Raw genomic sequence first — 22,315 nt, forward strand, 5'->3', positions numbered from 1 at the left:
GCCAGGGTCCTCAGGAACAGAAATGTTCTGCTACTGTCTCTTCTTGGTGTTAGGGAGTTCCCCTCTCTGCTCAGCAATTGGCTCTCTTTTAAGTCTAGCATGATGACTAAACTGACCTATCCCCTCTTTATGGTTCCATAGGATAAGGACTGGATTGCTAATCTGCCAGAAACTCCTTAGAAATGTTACACAAGGTCTCTATATGTTGGAACCAACTAGACAGCTCTTAACAACAACAACACCTTATTTGTGCAATCTACCCTGACAAGCATGTCATGCAGCATATTTGCATCATTCAGAAGCTTTCCAATCCTCTTGGTGTGTAAGAAGCACTTTATTTGCATGTCCCCACACTTTATTTGCATAGTTACAAGAACTACAGTTAGAAAGACCATATTGTATATTTTACTGCACTACAAAAATATAAGGGACCTTAAAGAAATGTAAAGAAAAAAAGAAGAGAATTTAGTCATTTATTTTTAAAAGTAGGAGAGTGAAATCATACATAAACAACCTTCTTAGAGACCTGTGCTCATAAACAAATTGTAGAGAGATGTCTATATTGTATGTTAGTATTATCAGATATTTTCTATGATGACTAAGGGCATTCAACAATTGTGATTAATATAATAGACATGTAAAAATAAAGAAGGACAAATTTTTAATTATGTATTTGTTATTTAAGCTTTGCCCCATGCAGAAAGGAAATATGATTATTGTAAAAAAGTTAAATTTGCCATTTTATAAATGATTTTGTGAAGTATTTTATAAAATAAGTACATAGTATTCATTTAAGTATCTGACGATCTATATAAATGCATACTATGGGAGCACAGTGACTTTGTAGTATGCACTGGACTATGTAGTAAGCATTGGGCTGCAAACCACAAGGTTGAGCCCACCAGCTGCTCCCAGAGAAAGAAGCAACTTTCTGTTCCCACAAAGATTTACAGCGTTGGAAACCCTTTACAGGGTTATTATGAGTTAATACTGAGTCAAAGACTCTTAATAAGAACAGATTGGGGATGGATGACAAGTTTCTCTTTAAAAGAGAATAGCTTGGAGGGTAGTTATTAGAAGATATTCTCTTTCCAAATCTGGGACCTAAGAGAAAGTGTCATTTTAAATGGTGAGAAAGAAAAAAAAACCATATCTATGTATAGATAGATAGATAGATAGATTCTAATTCTTGAGCTGTCTTTTCTGAATCATTGCCCTCAATATCCTCATCTGTATAATAAAATGGATAATATTGACCACAATATGAGCAAATATTTCTAAAGAGCAAATAAAGAGAATGGCATAACTGTGTAATGCCAAAAACATTATTATTGTTGTTAGAATAGAACAATACAATTGGGAAATACAATTTGTTGACAGCAACTTTCAGTTGAGAGAATCAGAGAGAGTAGTGTCACATGAATTACTTTTATAAGAATGGAAGACGTCTTCTAGGCTTATGTGCATAATAAGTAATTCTGAAGAAATTGAAGGAAAAGTCAAATGAGGAGCACAGCTTTTCCTGGTAGAGTTGAGTTCCCCAGGGCACACAGTGAACTATTTCTTTTCCTGAGGATATTGAAGTAGCTCTCAGGACTTATCAACAGGAAACAAGCCATAAGCCCTATAACAGCAGGAAGTGTGAGACTTGTGATTGGGATCCTTTATTTGGGGAAACACGCAGATTAAAACTGAGTTTAAGAGCTGAGTAGATTGTCTAAGAGTCAGTTTTGTTCAGGATTAAAATGCTGTGTGGTGGCAGTGGTAATGATGTACCTTCATGCCACTTCCAATGCTTAGCGACCACGTATGGGGTTTCCGAGACTGTAAATCTTTACAGGAGCAGAAGTCCTCCTCTCTCTCCTGCAGAGCAATGATAGATTTGAAATGCTGACCTTGCTGTTAGCAGGCCAACTCATAACTCACTAAACTACTGGGTCTCCATCATATACTCTGTAACGTGAGTCTTACAGTTTTTGAAGGAAACAGAAAACAGTTTTAATATAATTTCAAGTGTATGTGACTTTTTTTACAAAGTTCACCTTATGAAGGGACTTAGACTTAGAATTTGTGATATTTATTATGATTATTTTCTCAGTATTAGTCTAACATTTTTCTTTTTGTACATTTAAAATACTTTAAACTTCTTCACATTTGTAGGAACTTTTTGTTCTCTCTTTCATTTTTCCTTTTTCAAAGCTAGCCCAGAACTCAATGAGACAAATCAAAGATATCCTATTCATTATTACATAGAACTGTTTATATAGCACATGGGGTTGCCATGAACCAAAATCAACTTGATGGTAATGAGTTTGGTTTTGCAGTTCTTACCCATGGCCAATAGCAACCAGTTTGTTGTTGTCAGGTGCCATTAAGTCAGAACCAACTCATAGCGACCCCATGCACAGCAGAATGAAACAATGTCTGATCCTGGGCCAACCTCACTACCGCTGCCACACTTGACGCCATCAATGATGCCACCTGGCCAATCCAACTCGTTGGGGGTCTTCCTCTTTTTCCCTAACCCTCCATCTTACCCAGCATGACATCCTTCTCCAGTGACTGTTCCCTCCTGACAATATGTCCACAGTATGAGAGACAAAGCTTAGCCATCCTGGCCTCCAAAGAGCACTCTGGCTGCACTTCTTCCAAAACAGATAATACCTGCTTGGAAAGCAGTATTCTCACTGAGAAAATTTGTTGGAGCTTACTCCAGCTGGGCTGAAGATAGACTACATCACATACGGATAGGATGACATCAGCTGAAGGATGTTTGCCTTTTGCTTCATTGTGCTTTTCCAAAGAGGGGTTGTAAATACTTCCTATCCTTTCTCTAAACATAGCCCCATGACAATACTTTAAAAGAATATTAAGACAAACATTCTTTACTACAGAAAATGGCTATTGTTTCTCTTTTACTCCAGATTGCTATATCCAGTTGCCAGCTGCCAGCTGTGGAAGGCAAGTATAGGAGGCACACCGTATAATGTGATAATGTCGCTAGTCTCCTTTTCCAGGCTGAGCAGAAAACTGGAGAGAATCCCTTCTATTGTAGTCCTATCCCTTAAACCTAGGTCAAGGTTAAATCAAGAAAAATACACTCTTCCTCTGCTTAAAGGATCCTACCTTTTAGAGACAAGGAAAATCTTACAAAACATTCCTAAGTTCACTTAAATGATTTCTACCACCTTAGTGAATTAGATTTTATTTTATTTTTATTTAGCTGGTATCCTTATTGTAAGGCAGAAAGGTGAAAATCTAATGTGGTTCAGCTACCGGCAGTGTGAAATAGAAGCTCAAAACAGAGGATAAAATTATATTGAATTTAGCAAAGATTCATTGAGAAACTGTTGTTTTTGTTAGGTGCCATTGAGTAGGTTCCGACTCATAACAACCTTATGCACAGCAGAACGAAACACTGCCCAATCTTGGGCCAACCTCACTATTGTTGCCACACTTGATCCCATTGATGCTGCCACTTGGCCAATCCATCTCATTGGGGGTCTTCCTCTTTTTCTCTGACCCTCCACCCTACCAAACATGATATCCTTCTCCAGCGACTAGTCCCTCCTGACAATATGTCTGAAATATGAGAGATGAAGTTTGACCATCCTGGCCTCCAAGGAGCACTCTGGCTGCACTTCTTCCAACACAGATCTGTTGTTTTTTTTGGAAGACCATGGCACTTTCAATATTCTCCTCCAACACCATAACTCAAAAGCATCAATTCTTCTGTGGTCTTCCTTATTCACTGTCCAGCTTTCGCATGCATATGAGGTTGTTGAAAATACCATGGCTTGGATCAAGTGCACTTTAGTCCTCAAGCTGACATCTTTGCTCTTCAACACTTTAAAAAGGTCTTTTGCAGCAGATTTGTCTAATGCAGTATGTCGTTTGGTTTCTTGACTGCTGCTTCCATGAGTGTTGATGGTTGATCCAAGAAGAATGAAGTCCTTGACAACTTGAATCTTTTCTCTGTTGATAAGCATGTTGTTTATTGGTCCAGTGGTGAGGACACTGAGAAACTACTGTATGCTAAAATGTTATTCTAAGGATTTTAAGGAATATAAAAGTGGCATAATAAGGCTGCTTTTGTTGTTATTGTGCCGTGGAGTCAGTTCTGACTCATAGCAACCCTGAACAGGGTTTCTGAGGCTGTAAATCTTTACAGAAGCAGAATGTCTCGTCTTCCTACCATGGAACAGCTGGTAGTTTCGAACTGCTGACCCTGAGGTTAGTAGCCCAATTTGTAACCGCTAGGCTACCAGAGCTCGTTGGCATAATAATAATTAGTAACAAAAATTCCTCTGAGTGCTGTAAATAATTAAGTGCTTGATTTTAAACCAAAATGTTGGTGTTTTAAACTCAGAAGACAGACCTGGCAATCTGCTTCCAAAAGGTCCAGCCTTGACAGGAATGGATTATCCAGTAAACAAGGTAGCACAGGCTTAACTATATTTACTTACTTATCTGTAGACTCCTGGTATGGTGCTGTGGATTAATGTGCCAGACTACAAAGCCATTTGAACTGCAAGGTCGGTGGTTCAAGTTCACCAGCTGCTCCTTGGAAACCCTATACCTTATCTGTAGTGTACAATTACACCTGTTTTCACCACATCCCATGTGAAATTGTGTAAGTCTTACTATAAACTGGTGCATATCATCCTTACTGGCTACCATGTCCCTGGCCTTTAAAACACTGTGGAGCAGTTCTACTCTGCACACATGGGGTCACCATGAGTCAGGATTGACTAGATAGCAACTAACAACAATATAGATCATATTGTACTGTGTATACACTGCCTCTTGGGGGCAAGAAAACGTATGTTTCAAGTAGACTACAAACCTAGTGCAGAGATTTTTTTAATAGACTATAGGTGTACTTTTTGGGTTCTGGTATGGTGCTGTGGGATAAACACTGGAATGAAAGCTGGCAAGGTTGGCAATTCAAATCCACCAGTTGCTCTTTGGAAGCAGGGTTCCTATGAATTGGAACTTTCGGGCACTTAGCAACAGCAACAAAGACGTATTGAAGGAGGATTCATAAATATTCAAACAGATACTGTTGAAATGTTATATAAACATTTCATTTTCTCAATATTACTTAGCATGATAAGGAAAAGGGGTCATTTTTACATGGAACACTCAAATAATATTGACACCTAGAAGATTCCTTGTGTTTTGTTGTAGGATGAAGGTCAGTTTGAACCAGAAAGTCAGAGGTTATAATCACCACCAGGGTCGCTATGAGTTTAAACAGACTTGTTGTTAAGTGCTGTCAAGTCTGTTTAGACCCATAGCGACCCTGAACAGGGTTTTCAAGGCTGTAAATCTTTACGTGAGCAGAAAGCCTCATCTTTCTCCCGCGGAGCAGCTGGTAGTTTCGAACTGCTGACCTTGTGGTTCGCAGCCCGATTTGTAACCACTACGCTACCAGAATTCCTTTTAGATGGCACTTAACAACAACAGCATTAACAAAGGAGATTGGTGATATAATCTAGATAAAAATAGCAAGCAGTAGTAAAGTACTTACTCTGTACAAAATACTATTCTCAGCAATTTATATCTATCTAGATACAGATATAGACACATATATATGAATGCTTTAATCTTCAAATTCTATTTTGAGGGAAACCCTATAATTATTTTATAGTGAACAAATTGAGGCACAGTGAGGTTAATGACAAGCCAAACTCATACTGTAGATAGCAGAACTCACACCACCGTCTGAACCCATATTATCTTATCAGAGTTTGTTCTCTTAATCCACAAACATCACCTAAGAAATCAGAAATAGATTAAATCTATGTTTCCAAAATGCTAGCTGTTCACAGTAAGTTTTTCCAAACAACGAATAGAGGAAATATCGTGGAGTCTCTTCAGGGCCACAGTTGTTAGGCCAGCGTTGCTGAGTGGATCAAAGAACCTTCACCCTTTTTTTAAATCTTAAAAGTCTCACTTTTCTGTGATTTTCCTAATGGAGTTCAGTGTACATTTTCCTTTGATGAAAATCATCAGATAATATTTATTTAAAGTTTGTCAACCATTGATTTAGGTCCTTTCTCAAAGTTAATTGTGCTTATGAAACTATGGGTATACATTATAAAGATGCAGAGTCCTGGGTATTATTCCAGAAGATTCTGATTCAATAGATCTTGAAGGAAGTCCAGGAAGCTATGCTTTTAACATGTACTTTAAATGGATTCTGATAAATTTTGGGGGAAAAAATGAGGAAAGAAAAATTGGTAAAAACAAAACAAAGCATGGGCTTCTGAAAAAAAAAAAATTCTTTGCTATACTTATTCAGTGTCATTTCCTTTTTTTCCATGAAATACTTATAATTACTATGAATATGGTTGGTATTGCTATGAATGAAACTTTAAAAATGTCTCTCCTCCCTGTGGGATTCCATGGTTCTATCCCCACACATGTCTTTCTAGACTTTTCAAGTTTTATTCACCCTCTGGAATAAAATATATGTGGGAAACAAGATGAAAGACAGAGTAGCTAGAGAACTACATGATGCTTTTTCCACCAGATCTAATGGAACTTTAGAATGAAAATTATCCTCCATACCTACTAAAGACAGTTTTGCTGTTGAACAAACTCCCAGAAGTTGAAATCAGACAGACTGCAGATAAAGCTTTTTCTCCACTTTGCATTAATCATGGTGGAGTAACTTTTTATTATAGATCACCTGTTGTGTATATCTGCAGTGCAGTGAATTATGTCATATGGCTCTTCTACCATACTCTTTGTAACTTCCACCAAGCAATCTTTTTCCCTGATGGATCTGGATAAGAGAAGGTAGGAAAAGATGCTGATACAGTTATATGATTCAGATGTGAGTGATTGTTGTCAGAGCTCATTGTGATTATAAAAACTTGGAAATCTAAAAAGAGCCATCTCAGAAACAGGAATGGGGCATCTCAAGGAAGAAAAAGCCAGGAGTGGAGTGTGTCCTTTGAACCCTGAAATCCCAGTGTATTGAACCTCCTTGACCCAGGGACAGAATGTAACACTGGAGTAGAAGAGGAAGAGCAGGAACAGAACGAAGAGCCAAATCACCATACAGAGAGGTGAGTTTTCCAGACCACAGAGCTAGTAAAACTAAGTGCTTGAAGGCAGGATACTCACTTGTGGGGTGGGGTGCCTGCAGACATTTTAAGTGAGGAGCTAGGATTACTAACCCATGGAGGTACAGCTGAGTGCCTTTGGGCTGAGGCTTATAGCAGAATGAAGTGGCTTTTGAGCATTTATCAGCAGCACTAAAACAGCTTTGTAACATTGTCTGAGTAAGGCAGAGGTCAGAGAGAGGCTGCCATACCTTAACTGTAACCTGTCAACTTCCCTGTTGTTGAGTAGACTTAGACTCATAGCTGCCTGATGTACAACAGAATGAAACACTGCCCTGTCCTGAACCATCCTCACAACTGTTAACTTAAGTCCACTGCTGTTGCCACTGTGCCAATCCATCTTGTTGGGGCCTTCCTCTTTTTCTCTGACCCTCCACTTTACTGAGCATGATCTTCTTCTCCAGGGACTTCCCTGGTAAACTCTATAATAATAGTATTATCTCTGAGTTTTGTGTGGCCATTATAATATATTATCAACCCAGCAGAGAAGTAGAGAATCCTATGGGAAGGATGGTTAGAAGGAGAATTGGTAAGGAAGGTTGGAAGTGGCTGCATGTCTGACCTCAGTCTTATAGGAATAGGTCTTGGGCTGATAGGGGTTTGATTCTCCTCTCTTAGGAAATGTCAGTGGAGGTTAGTGCTCCCCACCCCACCACCACATACACACCTTTTACACAATAACTAACAACCAGTTGTTTTTGTTTTTGTTGTTGTATACCATCAAGTCAGTTCTGACTCATAGCAAACCTACATAGGGTTTCAGAGGCTTTAAATCACTATGGAAGCAGCCAGCCTAATTGGTTGTAATTATTATGTAGCTCACACAATTATGCATCTCAATCAATGCTTTAGATTAATAGTACTATTGTAATTTATTACAGATAAAAACTCCTCTGTAGATGCTTAATTATCAATGTATTATAAATGAAAACTCAGCCATGCGTCTAGGTCAGGGGACACGTGCCTGAATTCTCATAGCACCTGTGCATACCTTCAACATTACAAGAATGTTATATTTATGTTTATATGTTCCTATCCTGGTATTGTTGTTGTTGTTAAGTGCTATAGAGTTGGTTCTGAATCATAGCAACTTTGTATAGGGTTTATGAGGAGCAGCTGGTGAACTTGAACCACCAACCTTGCAGTTCAAACCGACTTTGCAGTCCAGCACATTAACCCACAGCACCACACCAGGATTCCACCCTGGTGTAGTGCTGTAGAATAAATACTGGACTGGAAACCACAAGGTTGGTGGTTCAAATACACCAACTGCTCCTTGGAAACCCTGCACAGGGTTACTATGAATTTAAACTGATTTGATACCACTTAACAATAACAAGAAGGAGCTCTGGTAGCATAGTGGTTACGAATCGGGCTGTGAACTGCAAGGTCTGCAGTTGGAAACTACCAGCTGTTCCGCGGGAGAAAGATTAGGCGTTCTGCTCCTGTAAAGATTTACAGCCTCGGAAACCCTGTACAGGGTCGCTATGAGTCGGAACCGACTCCACGGCACATGACAACAACAACAACAATAACAACAGTCTTGGATTATAAGGTGCACTGTAGCTCTATAGGACAAGCACTTGAGTGCAAACCACAAGGTCAACAATTTGAGTCCACCAGCCACTGCGTGGGAGACTGATGAGGTTTCTGATCCTGAAAAGATTTGCAGCTATACAGGATTGCTATGAGTCTGAACCTACTCGATGACACTTAACAGCACCAAATAACATCTTTGATAACGTGATAAAGTCAAGGAAAGATGTAATCTTTCAATTTTGTTCCCTGGACACAGTTTGTTGGCTGAACATACTCACAAGTGAAAAATGCTAGAGTGTTTACTAACAATTCAAACCTTGAGCCCTTTGATTATTGAGATGTGGGATGGCCTGTGAAAGGAAAGAGGAAACCTTACAACTGTCCTTTACAAATGAAGGATAAATTAATATCAGTGGCCTATTTCTTCCACTGATGTGAAATGTAGTAGTTCATCTATCCAGTAAAATTCTGCAGTTTTATGAGTGTGTTCTCTGACAGGCTGCAAACAGAAGCCTGACTTTCTTCCCATTTAAAAATCTGTATCTCTGTAATTCTCTAGTGGGCTAATGCACTGGACTGCAAGGTCTGTTTGAACCACAAGGTCAGTGGTTCAGATTTACCAACTACTCCACAGAAAGCCTGTACATTGTCACTATGAGTAGGAACTGACTCCATGGCACTTAACACCACCAATAACATACTGGTAATTTTAGAAAAATCAAAGAAAGATGTGGCAGACAGTGGATTTGAAAGGCCACATTCATGTATTTATTTTGAAATACTGGTCAGCAAGAACTGCACCATCTCTGCAATTATTTACAAATTCCCATATGGAGTTTATAGACCAAAAAAAAAAAAAGAAAAAGAAAAATGATTAGAAATGATATCCCTTCTGATAAGTCTTAAGTCATCAGGGTTTTACTCCCTGTGCTTCTAAATTAATTTTATTCTTGGCAATTTGAGTTATGTCAAATAACAGTCTAGAGTGTATTGAAGATAATTTCCAATTGTAACTATACAGCTGAGTTAGATGTAATAGCCACATGTTGGTTTACATCAGTACCTGCTCTTCGATTTTGGGGGCACATTTTCCAATGTGAGAGAGATTGGTTTGAGCACAATTTCTTTCAGGCAGTGAATCATAATGTTCACATCTCGCAGATAAAATATTTCCAACTGCTACAGTTATCTGGAAAAAGGGACTTGTGCTTGAGGTATCCACAACCCTGGTTAATTGATTGAAGTCTCTGAATTGACCTGTGAAAACATCAGTGTTGTATTTTAGGTTATATGTGGGCGATACAATGATGTTCTTTTGGTAGCTTCAGAGGTGCATCACTGTTAGTTCCTTTTATCCTGGCACCCCTTTGTATCGCTTTCAGCCTCTTTCTTTGATAACAGAGCTGTTTTCTCTCAGTAAATAAATGTTAATATAATATCAACAAAAGCATATAAAATATAGAATCCAAATTGGAGTTTCTTTCCTGAATCTTAATTCTTAAAATACAAGACAGCTGATCCTGCTCACCCATCCCTCCAGTTCTATCTGAAAATTTGATAAGGAACTTGCTTAACAGGTACCACAATCTCTTTTCCTTTGCATTCATTAGAATATAAAGAACTTTTAATTGCTAATTACATAATATTAAATTATTCAATAAGACACTCAACTTTAAATTTTCTAGAGGATAATGGAAGTGGTACTGAGAAGGAACAACAGTTAGAAGCCAGAAAGCTACTCTAAATTACCTTGGATTTGTTTGAAATTAGTAGCCTGTAAAATTATAATGTTGGCTAATTCTCCTGTGACAAATCTAACATATAAAATATAATAAGCCTTTGAATTCCCCAATGTTTCTAAATTTTCATATAAAATTTCCTTTTGAGACTTACAGGTCAGAGGAAACAGAGGAGCCATCTTGCCAAAGCCAAGGACCACTGACCCCATCCTGAGACAGTCCCACCCAGTATTCGTCGTCATTTTTGGTCCTCAAGAAGTCAGTGATAAAATCCTACAAGAAACAAGAAATGAACTGTGAACTGAAAGGGAAAAACAACAACAAAATACTGCTGTGATATATAAAGTATGCCATTTTGCAAGACACAAATTAATAGAAACACAAAGCCAGAGAAAGACAAGGAAAAGGCTTAAAAAAGGGGGCAGTTCTTTTATAGACTCTTTTCTATATGATCAATGTGGTATTTATGGAAAACTAGGTTGTTGTTATATGAAGAAAAACATGGCATCAGGATTGGAGGTAGATTCATTAACAACCTGTGATATGCAAATGATACAACCTTGCTTGCTCAAAGGGAAGAAGACTTAAAATATTTACTGATGAAGATTGAAGACCACAGCCTTTGATATAGATTGCATCTCAATGTAAAGAAAACAAAAATCCTCACCACTGGACCAATAAACAACATTCTTATCAATGAAGACAAGATTGAAGTTGTCAAGGACTTCATTCTTCTTGGATCAACCATCAACACTCATGGAAGCTGCACAAGACCTTTTTAAAGTGTTAAAGAGCAAAGATGTCAGCTTGAAGACTCAGGTGCACCTGACCCAATCCATGGTATTTTCAATAACCTCATATGCATGTGAAAGCTGGACAGTGAATAAGGAAGACCGTAGAAAAACTGATGCTTTTGAGTTATGGTGTTGGAGGAAAATACTGAAAATGCCATGGGCTGCCAAAAGAACCAACAGATCTATGTTGAAAGAAGTGCAGCCAGAGTGCTCCTTGGAGGCCCGGATGGCCCGATTTTGTCTTTCATATACTTGGGCCATATTGTCAGGAGGGACCAGTACCTGGAGAAGGACAACATGTTTGGTAGCATGGAGGGTCGGAAGAAAAGAGGAAGACCCCCAGCGAGATGGATTGGCAAAGTAGCAGCATCAATGGGTTCAAGCATGACAACATTAATGAGGTTGGCCAGGATCTGGCAGTGTTTCAATCTGCTGTGCATAAGGTCTCTATGAGTGGGTACCGACTCGATGGCACCTTACAACAACAACAACAGGTTGTTGTTGATGTTCTTAAGAGCCATCAAGTTGGGTCCAATTCCCAGCAACCCTGTAAAGAGTTTCTGAGGAGAAGCTGATGGATTTTGAACTGCCTACTTTGTGGATCGCAGTCCAAAGCTGATCGTACAGCACCACACCAGGGAAGTTTGAGAGTCTAGCAGACTATGTTAATAATGATAAGTGCTGTACTGAACTCTCATTACTGTTGTTGTTAAGTGCTGTCAAAATGGTTCTGATTCATAAAGTTCCTATTAGGGTTTCCAAGGAACGATTGGTGGGTTTAAACCACCGACCTTGTAGTTAGCAGCCCAGTACTTAGTCTAGAGCGTAATACCAGGACTCCTATTATGAGAAGAAGTACAACTGTCTTTGACATCATGAATCACACGAGTTATTTATTTCCAGTATACTTCGATATGAGAAATAGTTTAGGAGATTCCAGAAACAACTTGACTGCAAGTGTATTTTGTTAGAAGAAGCATTATCAAACTCAAAATTGAAAAAAAAAAAAAAAAAAAAAAGTTAGCTCAAGTTGCCTTGGCTTACTGAATATCTTTAAGATCTCCTACTTCAGAAAATTTCCTTCAATTTCTGACTTCCATGGCATATATTTATAATGTCACAAGTATATAACTATGAATTGTACTTCACACATATTTATGGACAAAAGAATAATTTCTCCGAGAAACACCTATTTTTCACTTATTAGTAAATAAATAAGATTTAACATCAATTAAACATTTTTTACCCTATATTCATTTTTATAGACCTATTATTTCATGTCACCTCACTTTTTATGCCTTTGTTGTTCCTTCATAATTACTAGATTGCTATAGCCTGTTTATACTTCCCCATAACACTGACAAGAACAAATTTAAAGCATACATGCAATTATATTGTATGTACAGTTTGGAGTGTATTAGTAATAGCATGGAACAAAATTATGCCCTCTTCCTCCCTTATTTATCAATTACCAAAGGACGCAGCCATAAACAAAGGAGACTGTGCTAGCTCTTTTTTTTTTTGTTTGTTTTTTTGCTAGTTCAATCTTGTATTTTTTTATTCCACTGATAAAGGCAAAACAAAACTATATTAACTTGTCTCATTTAAACCATTATTTTAACAGATATACTATGTTATTGAATATTAAGGAATTTTATCTTGTGAAAATCAATGCTTTCTTTCAACATTTAACTTGGTATTCTCAGAATTAAGGTGCTTACCATTTCTTTTTTGCTGTTTATTTGTAGAAGCTTGGATCCCTCCTTGAAGCAATCTTCTTTACTCTGGTGCCAAACATTCCATTTTTTAGAGACATAATAACAGCTTTCTTCATTCTGAATCCAGTTGTCTGGGCAAGGACCACATTTTTGGGCTTTGAATATAAACATTTTACTTGACTATTAACATTATAACAGTAATGATATTTATTTTTATTATTATAATATCAGTAACATGTCTTAACAAAATTAATGCTTGCATTACCCCCAGTGCAGCTACACAGCCTAACCTACTGGTTCAGCTGGTGCTGTTGTTGTTAACTGCTCTTGAATTGGTTCTGACTCATAGAAATCCTATATAGGGCTTCTGAGTAACTGCTGGCAAATTAGAACCATGTATGGAGTCCTGGTGTGGCGCTGTGGGTTAATGCGCCAGACTACCAAGCCGTTTGAACTACTAGCTTGGTGGTTCAAGCTCACCAGTTGCTCCTTGGAAACCCTATGCAGGGTCGTTATGGGTCGGAACCAACTCGATGGCACTTCACAACAACAACAACATGGCACATAACAACAACAACAACTTTGGTTCAAACTAACCTTGTGGTCCAGTGTTTATCCTGCAACACTTAACAATTCTAGTTTCTCTGAAGCTGAATATAATAAAATTTATATAAACATTTCCAACTTCAAAAACTCTTTAAGAATTAGTTTAAGATAACATTAACTAGAAAAGCTCAATACACTTTCCTTGTCAATAAAAGTTGATCTGATTATTGATGTTTTAATTAATCATTTTATTGAATTTATGTGCTTTATAGTCTTCTTTGGCTTGTCCCATTGTTTCATGCCTAATAATCTTACTGCTCAATTTTTTTTAAATTTTTAAACCCTTTCATTGAAGATTACTTAAATGGTATTCACTGCTTCTGCTACTGTTGCTGATGTGGCTTTAGTTCTGACTTATAACCACTCTGTATGGGGTTTCTGAGGCTACAATTTTTTATCGGAACAGAACAGGCCTCATCATTCTCCAGTAAAGCAGTTGGTAGACTCGAACTGCCAACCTTGTGGTTCACAGTCCATCACTTATTGTAAGAGCCACCATGCTCACTAATAAACTACTGTTGCTGTTGTTGTTAAGTGTCATCGAGTCAGTTCTGATTCATAGCAACACTAATAAGACTACATTAGGTTTAAAATGCTTGCAAACAAGTCTTGCTGTGGTGCTATAGGATAAGCACTGGACCGCAAGTTTGCCTTGAACCTCAAGGTCAGCAGTTCAAACTCACCAGTCGCTCCTCGGAAGCTCTATACAGGGTCCCTATGGATCAGAACCAACTTAACAGCACTTAACAGCAAGGGATTTAAAAGATAAAACTAGAATGATTTTATGTGAATTTAAAATAAAAAATCCTGACTCCTATATTATATATAATGATTTTACAATAAATTCTCTAAATTTAAAAATAAAATTTCTGTTCACAGTTATCTTAAGTTTTTTAAAGTAGATAAAGTGGTGCTGCAGGATAGCATGGGACTGTTAACCTAGGGTCAGCAGTTCAAACCCACTAGCCACTCCTTGGAAACCCTATACAGCATCGCTATGAATCAGAACCAACTAGATGAAACTTAATAATAACAGCCAAGTAGACTGATATGGAAGTTTGGAACTAGAATTGAAGATATAGATAGAAACTTAAGTGACTGAATTAAAACCTAGAGTGCTACTTAAAAAATAAAAATAAAATTTTTCTGATCTATTAATTATAAAAATCCCAGTTTGGGTCTTGGCTACATATGTTCTGGTATATTTTCTTCCTCTGCATTTCTTGAAACCTCAGTGTTTTCCTCATGCAGAAGATGAATGGAACAGTTATTTCCACATGAATCAAGTTGAATTGAAGAGTTATTTTTCTCCCATTATAAAACCCCAACTAACAACTTTGCAGATAATAAAATGTGTGTGTCATTGTTTCTTGTGAAGAATTGGTACATTGGAAAATGAATTTTATATCAATTACCTGAGCCAAAAGAGTTTTGCATCAAAGTTTGACAACATTTCATCTGAAAGTCATGCTTTTTCTTCCATTGCATAAAGTTTAACAATGTTCTGTTCTGTTGGGTGAGTTTTTCTTGCTGTTTCATTGCAATAGTGGATATCTGAAACACTTCAAATAATAACAATCATTCCTAATATAATATTGGCATATTGTAACCAAGTAATCTTTCAATATAGACTACAGTAAACTATAAGTTACTAATTATTTTTGTGACTTGCTTTTGCATTATTCTAACATTTTCTGTTTAAAATCTGCATTGTTCAAAATCAACAGGTACATGTATATACAGTGAAAATAAATGCATAAATAACACCTGCTTGTCATCTCTGTTGTTTATTCTCCCACTTCCATTCCCCTACAGTAGCTAGGTTTACCAACTTATTTTCAGTGATTCCAGAGATATTTTTTGCATCTTGTAAGTCAATGAATATAAAATGCCCTCCTCCACTATACATAAATGATGACAATCTGTTCACATAATTTTATACCTTTTATTTCACCACTCAAAATGTATTTTGGAGTTCTATATCAGAGCATTCTAGCAGCATAAGGTTTCATTGTGTGGATATATCATGATTTGCATTTCTATGCCTCTTGACTTTTAGACCATTTCTAATCTTGTGTTATTGTAAAAACAAATGATGTCATTAAAAGGAAATCTGGGCATATATAATCTGACACAAGTGCAGGTATATAAGATGTTGCTAGGTTAAATATTATGGGCATTTAAACTGTATTGTTGTTGTTATTAAATGCTGTTGAGTCGTTTCCGACCCATAGCAACCCTGTATAGTGTTTCCAAGGAGCAGCTGGTGAGCTTGAACCACGGACCTTGAAGTTAAAATGACTTTGCATTCCGACACATTAGCCCAGAGGACCACACCAGGACTCCTAAACTTTATTAGATATTTCCAAATGACCCTGTATATATTGTTAAGTGCTGTTAAGTCAATTCTGGCTCATAGTGCTTCTATATAGAGTTTCCAAGGAGTGGCTGATGGGTTTGAACCACTGAGTTTACAATTACCAGTCTAATAGCCATCCTAAAGCACCATGATAGGACTCCATTCTCTAGTAATCTCTGTGATGTAAGGGTACTCCTAATTCTTTGATCTTTGCAAATGATATCTCAATATCATTTTAACTTACATTTCTTTTATCATTGGGTTTTTGTTTTTTGTTTTTTTCATATATGTGATAAAATTTTGTGTCAACTTGCCTGGACCAAGATTCTCAGTGGCTCAACTGTTAAGATGTAATGATCCCCCATGATGAGATCTAATATGATGTAATCATTTCCATGATGAGATCTGCTTTGAGCAGCCAATCAATTGAAAGAGAGTTGCTTCAGGGGTGTGGCCAGTTTCATCCAGAAGTGTGTGCTTACTTCCATGAAAACAGCATTCTTTTAAAGACTCTGTTCCTACTTGTTAATGTCCTGAGACAGTTTCCTCCCATAAATAATCTAAATCAAGACATGAAAGTGGTGTATATACCTACCACTTTTATGTAGATAGGTCAGCTTTGATGAGGCTACAGATCAAAGTACAATCACCACTTTCAAGACATACCGCTTATGGACTACATTTGCTCAGGCAATAATTGTAATAGATGTAAATACAATAACATGTGACTTCTGGAAGAATTATTATAGTCTTCAGCATATTCAGAACATTGCATATTTGGGGGACAAAGTCATGGGAAAATGCATGCAGGGAAATTGAAGAAAAAAAAAAAATGTTGCATTACATGGACAGGTTCCAAGCATTTGATCAGAATAATATGATGAAAGATATAGTTGGAAAAACCATCCATATGACAATGATGAATTTAGGACTTGGTATCACCAATATGAAATAGCTCATATATCAGAAGTAGCAGAAGTGTTGGATCAGAACTTAATGGATTTTGAAGAGGAAAGAAATGCTGAAGAAGAAAGAAATAACAAGGCAAAGGAAGAAGACATGTCAAAAATTTTTACTGTGAAAAGATTAGTTGATTTTTTTTTCTAAATTAGGGCCACCAGTTGTTTGAAAACATGGATTAAAATGTTCATTTGGCTAAATTCGATAGGCAGATTCTGGAAGCAGTGAGCTGTTATCATGAAATGTATGAAGAAAAATAGAAAAGGATCATGTATATAATTCTCTCTGATCTTCTGACTAGAAGCATAATTACCCTTCCCAGGGTTAACCCATCTGATTCAGAGCCTTCCAAAAGTGGATTTATAATCACAACTGACAAAAAAGCCAATGTTGTCTAGCTCTTCTTCATTCTTGCAACAAATTTTTGTTTTCTGTATTTGTTAATACAGTCCTGCAAGTGTATATGTAATGTTTCTAAACCCCCAAAATAAGTATCAATTAGACTTACAAAGATACTTATAATAAAAGACAATAATAACCAAAAACCAAAAGATATTCAATTTACATCAGAACCAACTACTGATGGACTCATCGGAAAGGAACCCTATTGTAAGTCAGATTGTAATTACCCATAATTGCCTTATTATTCTGAGTGATATTATTGGATTTTTTTTCTGAAAGGGGTTGGTGATCAGTGGCATCTATACACTGTCACCACAAATAGGAACCACTTTTCTTGAAAATTTAACCAAGGAACTTATTCAATGTTTTAACCATTACTTATTATTTTATTATTGTTTAATTTTTTAAATTTTTTTGTCCTTGAGTACTTGATACAAGTAAAAAAAGATTGAAATTCATCATATAGAATTCAAATTTTAATCACATCTTTTGATATTTTACAGAACAAGTAAAATATGGATTCTTGTATTATATAGAGTTAAAGTGAATCTTGGCAATATTAAACTAAAAGTACTTAGTTTTCAGAAGAAACTGGATTACTGAAGCAAAATGAAGTATCCATTAGTTCTCTTTTAACTATGGAAATTTGTCTTCAGCATACCTGTTTGGCAAATACATATTTAATGTTTGAGGTGCTTAAATAAAAAGACACTAGCATTTGAGAGTAATTTCTTAACAATGAACAGGAGGATAGAGTGTGATCAGTGAAAACTTCCTGAAACTTCTAACATTTGAGCTGGGCAATAGGATTTTGGGATGTCTGTTGTGACACTGTAGGATCAGCACTGGACATTGAACCACAAAGTTGGCAGTTCAAATCCACCAGCTGCTCCACAGAAACCCTAAATAGGGTTGCTATGAGTCAGAACCAACTTGGCAGCACTTAGCAACAACAACCTGGAGTATTGAAGTAGAACCAGAATGCTTTTTAGAAGTATTGTCTCATGTACTTTGGACACGCTACCAGGGGGGCCAGTACCTTGAGAAAGCTATCATGCTTGGTCAAGTAGAGGTGAGCAACAAAAAGGAAGACTCTTAGTGAGATGAACTGACACAGTGGCTACCACAATGGGCTCCAACAATTGTGAGGATGGAGCACATAGTGAGGATGGCGCAGGACCAGGTAACAACATTGGAGGTGGATGGGAGAGATTGACAAAGTAACAATTATTTAGCATGTCCTTAGTAATTCTTTAACCATTCCTCTATGAACTATCAGGAAAAAACAAGTCTTGTAGTATTACGTAAACAAGTTCAAACATCTTGTATTTGATGGAAATAAATTTGAAGTCTTCCTCATCTTGAATTAATAATTCTTTGCCAACTAATGCCAAAGGACACTTGCAGTAAAGAGAATGATGCCTATAGTAACCTTTATCTCTGTCATAGTGCTGAGTCCTGATGTGGTGCTACAGGTTAAGTCCTCACCTGCAAGGTCAGTTTGAATGGCAAGGTCAGCTGTTTAAACTCACCAGCGACTCCTCAGAAACCCTATACAGGGTTGCTATGAATCAGAATCCGCTCGAAGGTACTTAACAACAACAGTCCTTTTCCTAGAACTTGTAGTTGCATAATTATTTTCATGTAAAATTTTTACTTCCCTGACATAGAAAGGTATATCTAATTTGGACTTAAGGAGTAAAAAAATTGTGGTTAACTATGGTCCAAATAAAACACCCAGGTTTGCATTAAACATATTAAATTCTACCTTGAGTAATTTAAAATTAAAGACACATCAAATAATCTGCATCAGGCAAGTTTGGCATACATATATATTAGAAATAAAAAAGTGTATTCTGAAATCTTTCATATTGTGTATTTTGCCATGCTAACATGGCTGGTAAATTGAATCAGCATATAATAATCATGTGTACTATTTCTCCCAAAGTGACATATAGCATTACATTTGATTTTAATAACATGCAATTGATAATTTAAAGTTGCTAGTGGCATCTAAATGCTCAGAGTTATATCTAATAAAAGTTCCATAATTTGAATTAAGCCATTATTTATGTAATTTATATGCATTTTGATATATTTAAATAGATTTATTCATCCTCATTTAAAATTATGATTCATGTCTAATGATAGACATATATAAACATGCATAATACAAATATCTGTATATTTATATATCATTAAAAATATATCCTTTTATACTTACACTTGATGCCCAAGAAAATGGAAGTTATTAATGAAGCCATGCAGAAAATACATGAGATCACCATCACAAGACACCATATTCCTAAAGATGTTACAGAGACAATTAAATTAAAGTTAAAGAAAGCAGATGGAAGAAAAGTTCAAGTTAAGATGAGAGTGACTAAGAGAAAGAAAGTAACATTAAGTTATCCTAACTGGAGAATTGTTGAGGCCTGGAATTTGTAAGACTGGAAGAAAAAGGTTAAAAACAGCATTTATTCAAATTCTTTTCAATACAAATTATATCTTGGAACACATTTGATTTGGAAAAATGCTAAATTGAACAGAGTTAATAATATAGTTCTCTCATTTTTATTTATGACACCACAACCTGACTAGCTTGCTACATTTGTTCTTTTCCAGCACTATTTTAGGGATCGTCACAAACTTAAGCTCTGGAGAGCAAGAGTGCTATCTTATATTTCCCCATCTCTTTAATGCCATTTGAATACGATTGCTTCAAAGATAGTTTCTTTTAAATATACACATATGGTTGAAGAACCTTTTTTTCAGATAATTTTGCAACTATTCAGAAAGGAAGAATTAGGGATGTCTGATTAATTTTATTTTTAACACTAATTAGAGAAAAATAGATAAAAGTTATCTTTGGATATTATAATAGGCTAAATAATGGCTCCCCAAGATGTTCTAATCCCTCAAAATTATAAATGTTAGTTTATGCGACTACAATGCAGTGAATTACTTAGTATGACTTCTCTAGCCATAGTCTTTGTAACTGCCACCAAATGATTAGGTGTATTTCCTCTTTCTCTGATGGATCTGGGCAAGAGAAGGCGGGGGAGTTGCTGATAGGCTTACAAGATTTATTTATGAGTAATTGCTAACAGCTTTGATTGTAATTGCAGAAGTTTGGAACTCTAATGTGGGGGTGGAGTCCTGGTGTGGCGCTGTAGGATAAGCACTCGACTACTATGTCTGTTTAAACTGCACGGTTGGCAGTTCAAATCCACCAGCCACTTTTTTGGAAACCCTATACAAGGTAGCTATGAGTCAGAACCGACTTGACGGCACTTAACAACAACAACAAATGTGGAGATTGGTTAATTTTGCCATCCTTCTGGGACATCTCAGAAATGTGCCATCTCAGAAGCATGAAGAGGGGACTCTCACTGCTATTGAGAAAAAAGAGCCAGGACTGGAGTGCATCTGTTTTACCCTGAGATTCATATGCACAGAACCTTTTAGATCCAGGAGACAGAATGTTGTGACATCAGAGAAGTGACAGAAAAGCAACACCCACAGAGTCAGAGCATTAGATGGAGCCATGGGCTTCCTGACCCCTGGATTGAGTAAAGCTGAGGCTCTCCTGCTGAGTGAAGTGTCTCCAGGCACTTAACTGAGGAGACTAGAGATGGGGACCCACAGCTAGAGCTGAGTACTTTCAGGCTGAGGCTCATGACAGAGTGGTGTGCCCTTTGGATATTTGTCAGCAGTGCTAAAGGAGCTTTGTAGCATTGCCTGACTAAAGCAGTGGCCAATAGGCTGAGAGGTTAAGCGTAAGAGAGACATATCTATTGGCATGACTGGGAAAGGGCATTTCTGGTCCTCAATAACCTGTTAACTTCCCCCTCCCCACCTCAACCTCATAATCATGTGTATTTTGTGAACTCTGTGTGGTCATTGCAAGGGGTTGTCAAATTCAGATGATACATAGAAAGTACTGGGGGAGAAATGGTTGGTGGGGGAGATTTGGTAAAGGAGGGAAGACGATAGAAGCATGTTTGACCTCTGCTTCATAGGGATTGGCCTGGGGCTGATTTTCTTCCCCCCTAGTTAAGGTTAGGTATGCTTCCTTCTATACGGGCAAAAGGAATTTTCCAGATGCAGCTAATTTAAAGAACATGGGATGAGGAAATTATTGTGGACTAACTGAATTTTTATTAAGAGGGAAACAGTAGATCAGAGGGAACAAGGTGATGTAGAGACAGAAGCAGAGAAAGATTTGAAGATGTTATGCCATCATTGCTAGTTTTGAAGGTGAGAGAAGAGGACACGTCTATGAAAATCAAGAAATTCAGTTATAGAAGCTGGAAAGACCAATTCTCCCTTAGAGCCTCCTATAGGAGCACACTTTGGTTCCATCCTAGTGAAATCCATTTAGTACTTTTGACCTCTAGAATTATACGATAATAGTAAATTTGTTTTTTAAAGTTTTCAGATTTGTAGTAATTTGATACAACAGCGATACAAAACCAACAAAGATATTAAATAAAAATAGCACTTTTCACTATAGCACAAAATTCCAAACCAATGAGATCTCTCAGTTTGTCTTTTCTTTCTTTTCCTATTCATTTCTTAATGCTGACAAAATAACCTGGGAGTATTATATGCAGGAGGTAAGATGGTAGACATACATAATTTCCTTCACTTATTTTCCAAACTAAGAAATTATTTTTTCTTTCCAGAGAGAAAAATTAAAAAAAAAAAAAAAAAAGCATAGTAACAAGTATTTGTCAAGTCTATATGCTCTTTCCATTTTTAATCTTTACTTATTCCTCCTCTCCTTAATTTCAGTTTTTTAATATGCAAGACTATCACGCACATTATAATGCTATTAAGTGTATGGTGTAACATTAGAAAAACTATTTAGGGGTCATTTTGGAACAATAATCACAATAACAACAGTAACAACAATAAAAACCCAAAGCATACATTGCCATCTTGGAGTAAATAATTAGAAGTGCTTACTTGAACATTTGTTGGAAAACAGAGGTTTTTCATAATCATTTGATGTTGGATCATCCCACTGAAGAGAGGTATATGTTTCTTCTTCCTGCAT

The 22,315-nt window shown here is 36.8% G+C and overlaps 1 protein-coding gene across 1 annotated transcript; it reads right to left on the reverse strand.

Annotated features, from left to right (window-relative positions):
* Positions 1-9,823: 9,823 nt before the first annotated feature.
* Positions 9,824-22,315, reverse strand: CLEC9A (C-type lectin domain family 9, member A). The gene is made up of 6 exons (XM_006875474.1): positions 22,225-22,315; positions 19,478-19,558; positions 14,948-15,094; positions 12,930-13,081; positions 10,569-10,687; positions 9,824-9,932 (listed from the first exon to the last, which is right to left on the reverse strand). Exons 1-6 carry the CDS (start codon positions 22,313-22,315, stop codon positions 9,824-9,826), a joined length of 699 nt encoding a protein of 232 aa, XP_006875536.1.

Source organism: Chrysochloris asiatica, unplaced genomic scaffold, assembly GCF_000296735.1.
Source record: "Chrysochloris asiatica unplaced genomic scaffold, ChrAsi1.0 scaffold00328, whole genome shotgun sequence".
In the NCBI taxonomy this organism is placed as follows: Eukaryota; Metazoa; Chordata; class Mammalia; order Afrosoricida; family Chrysochloridae; genus Chrysochloris; species Chrysochloris asiatica.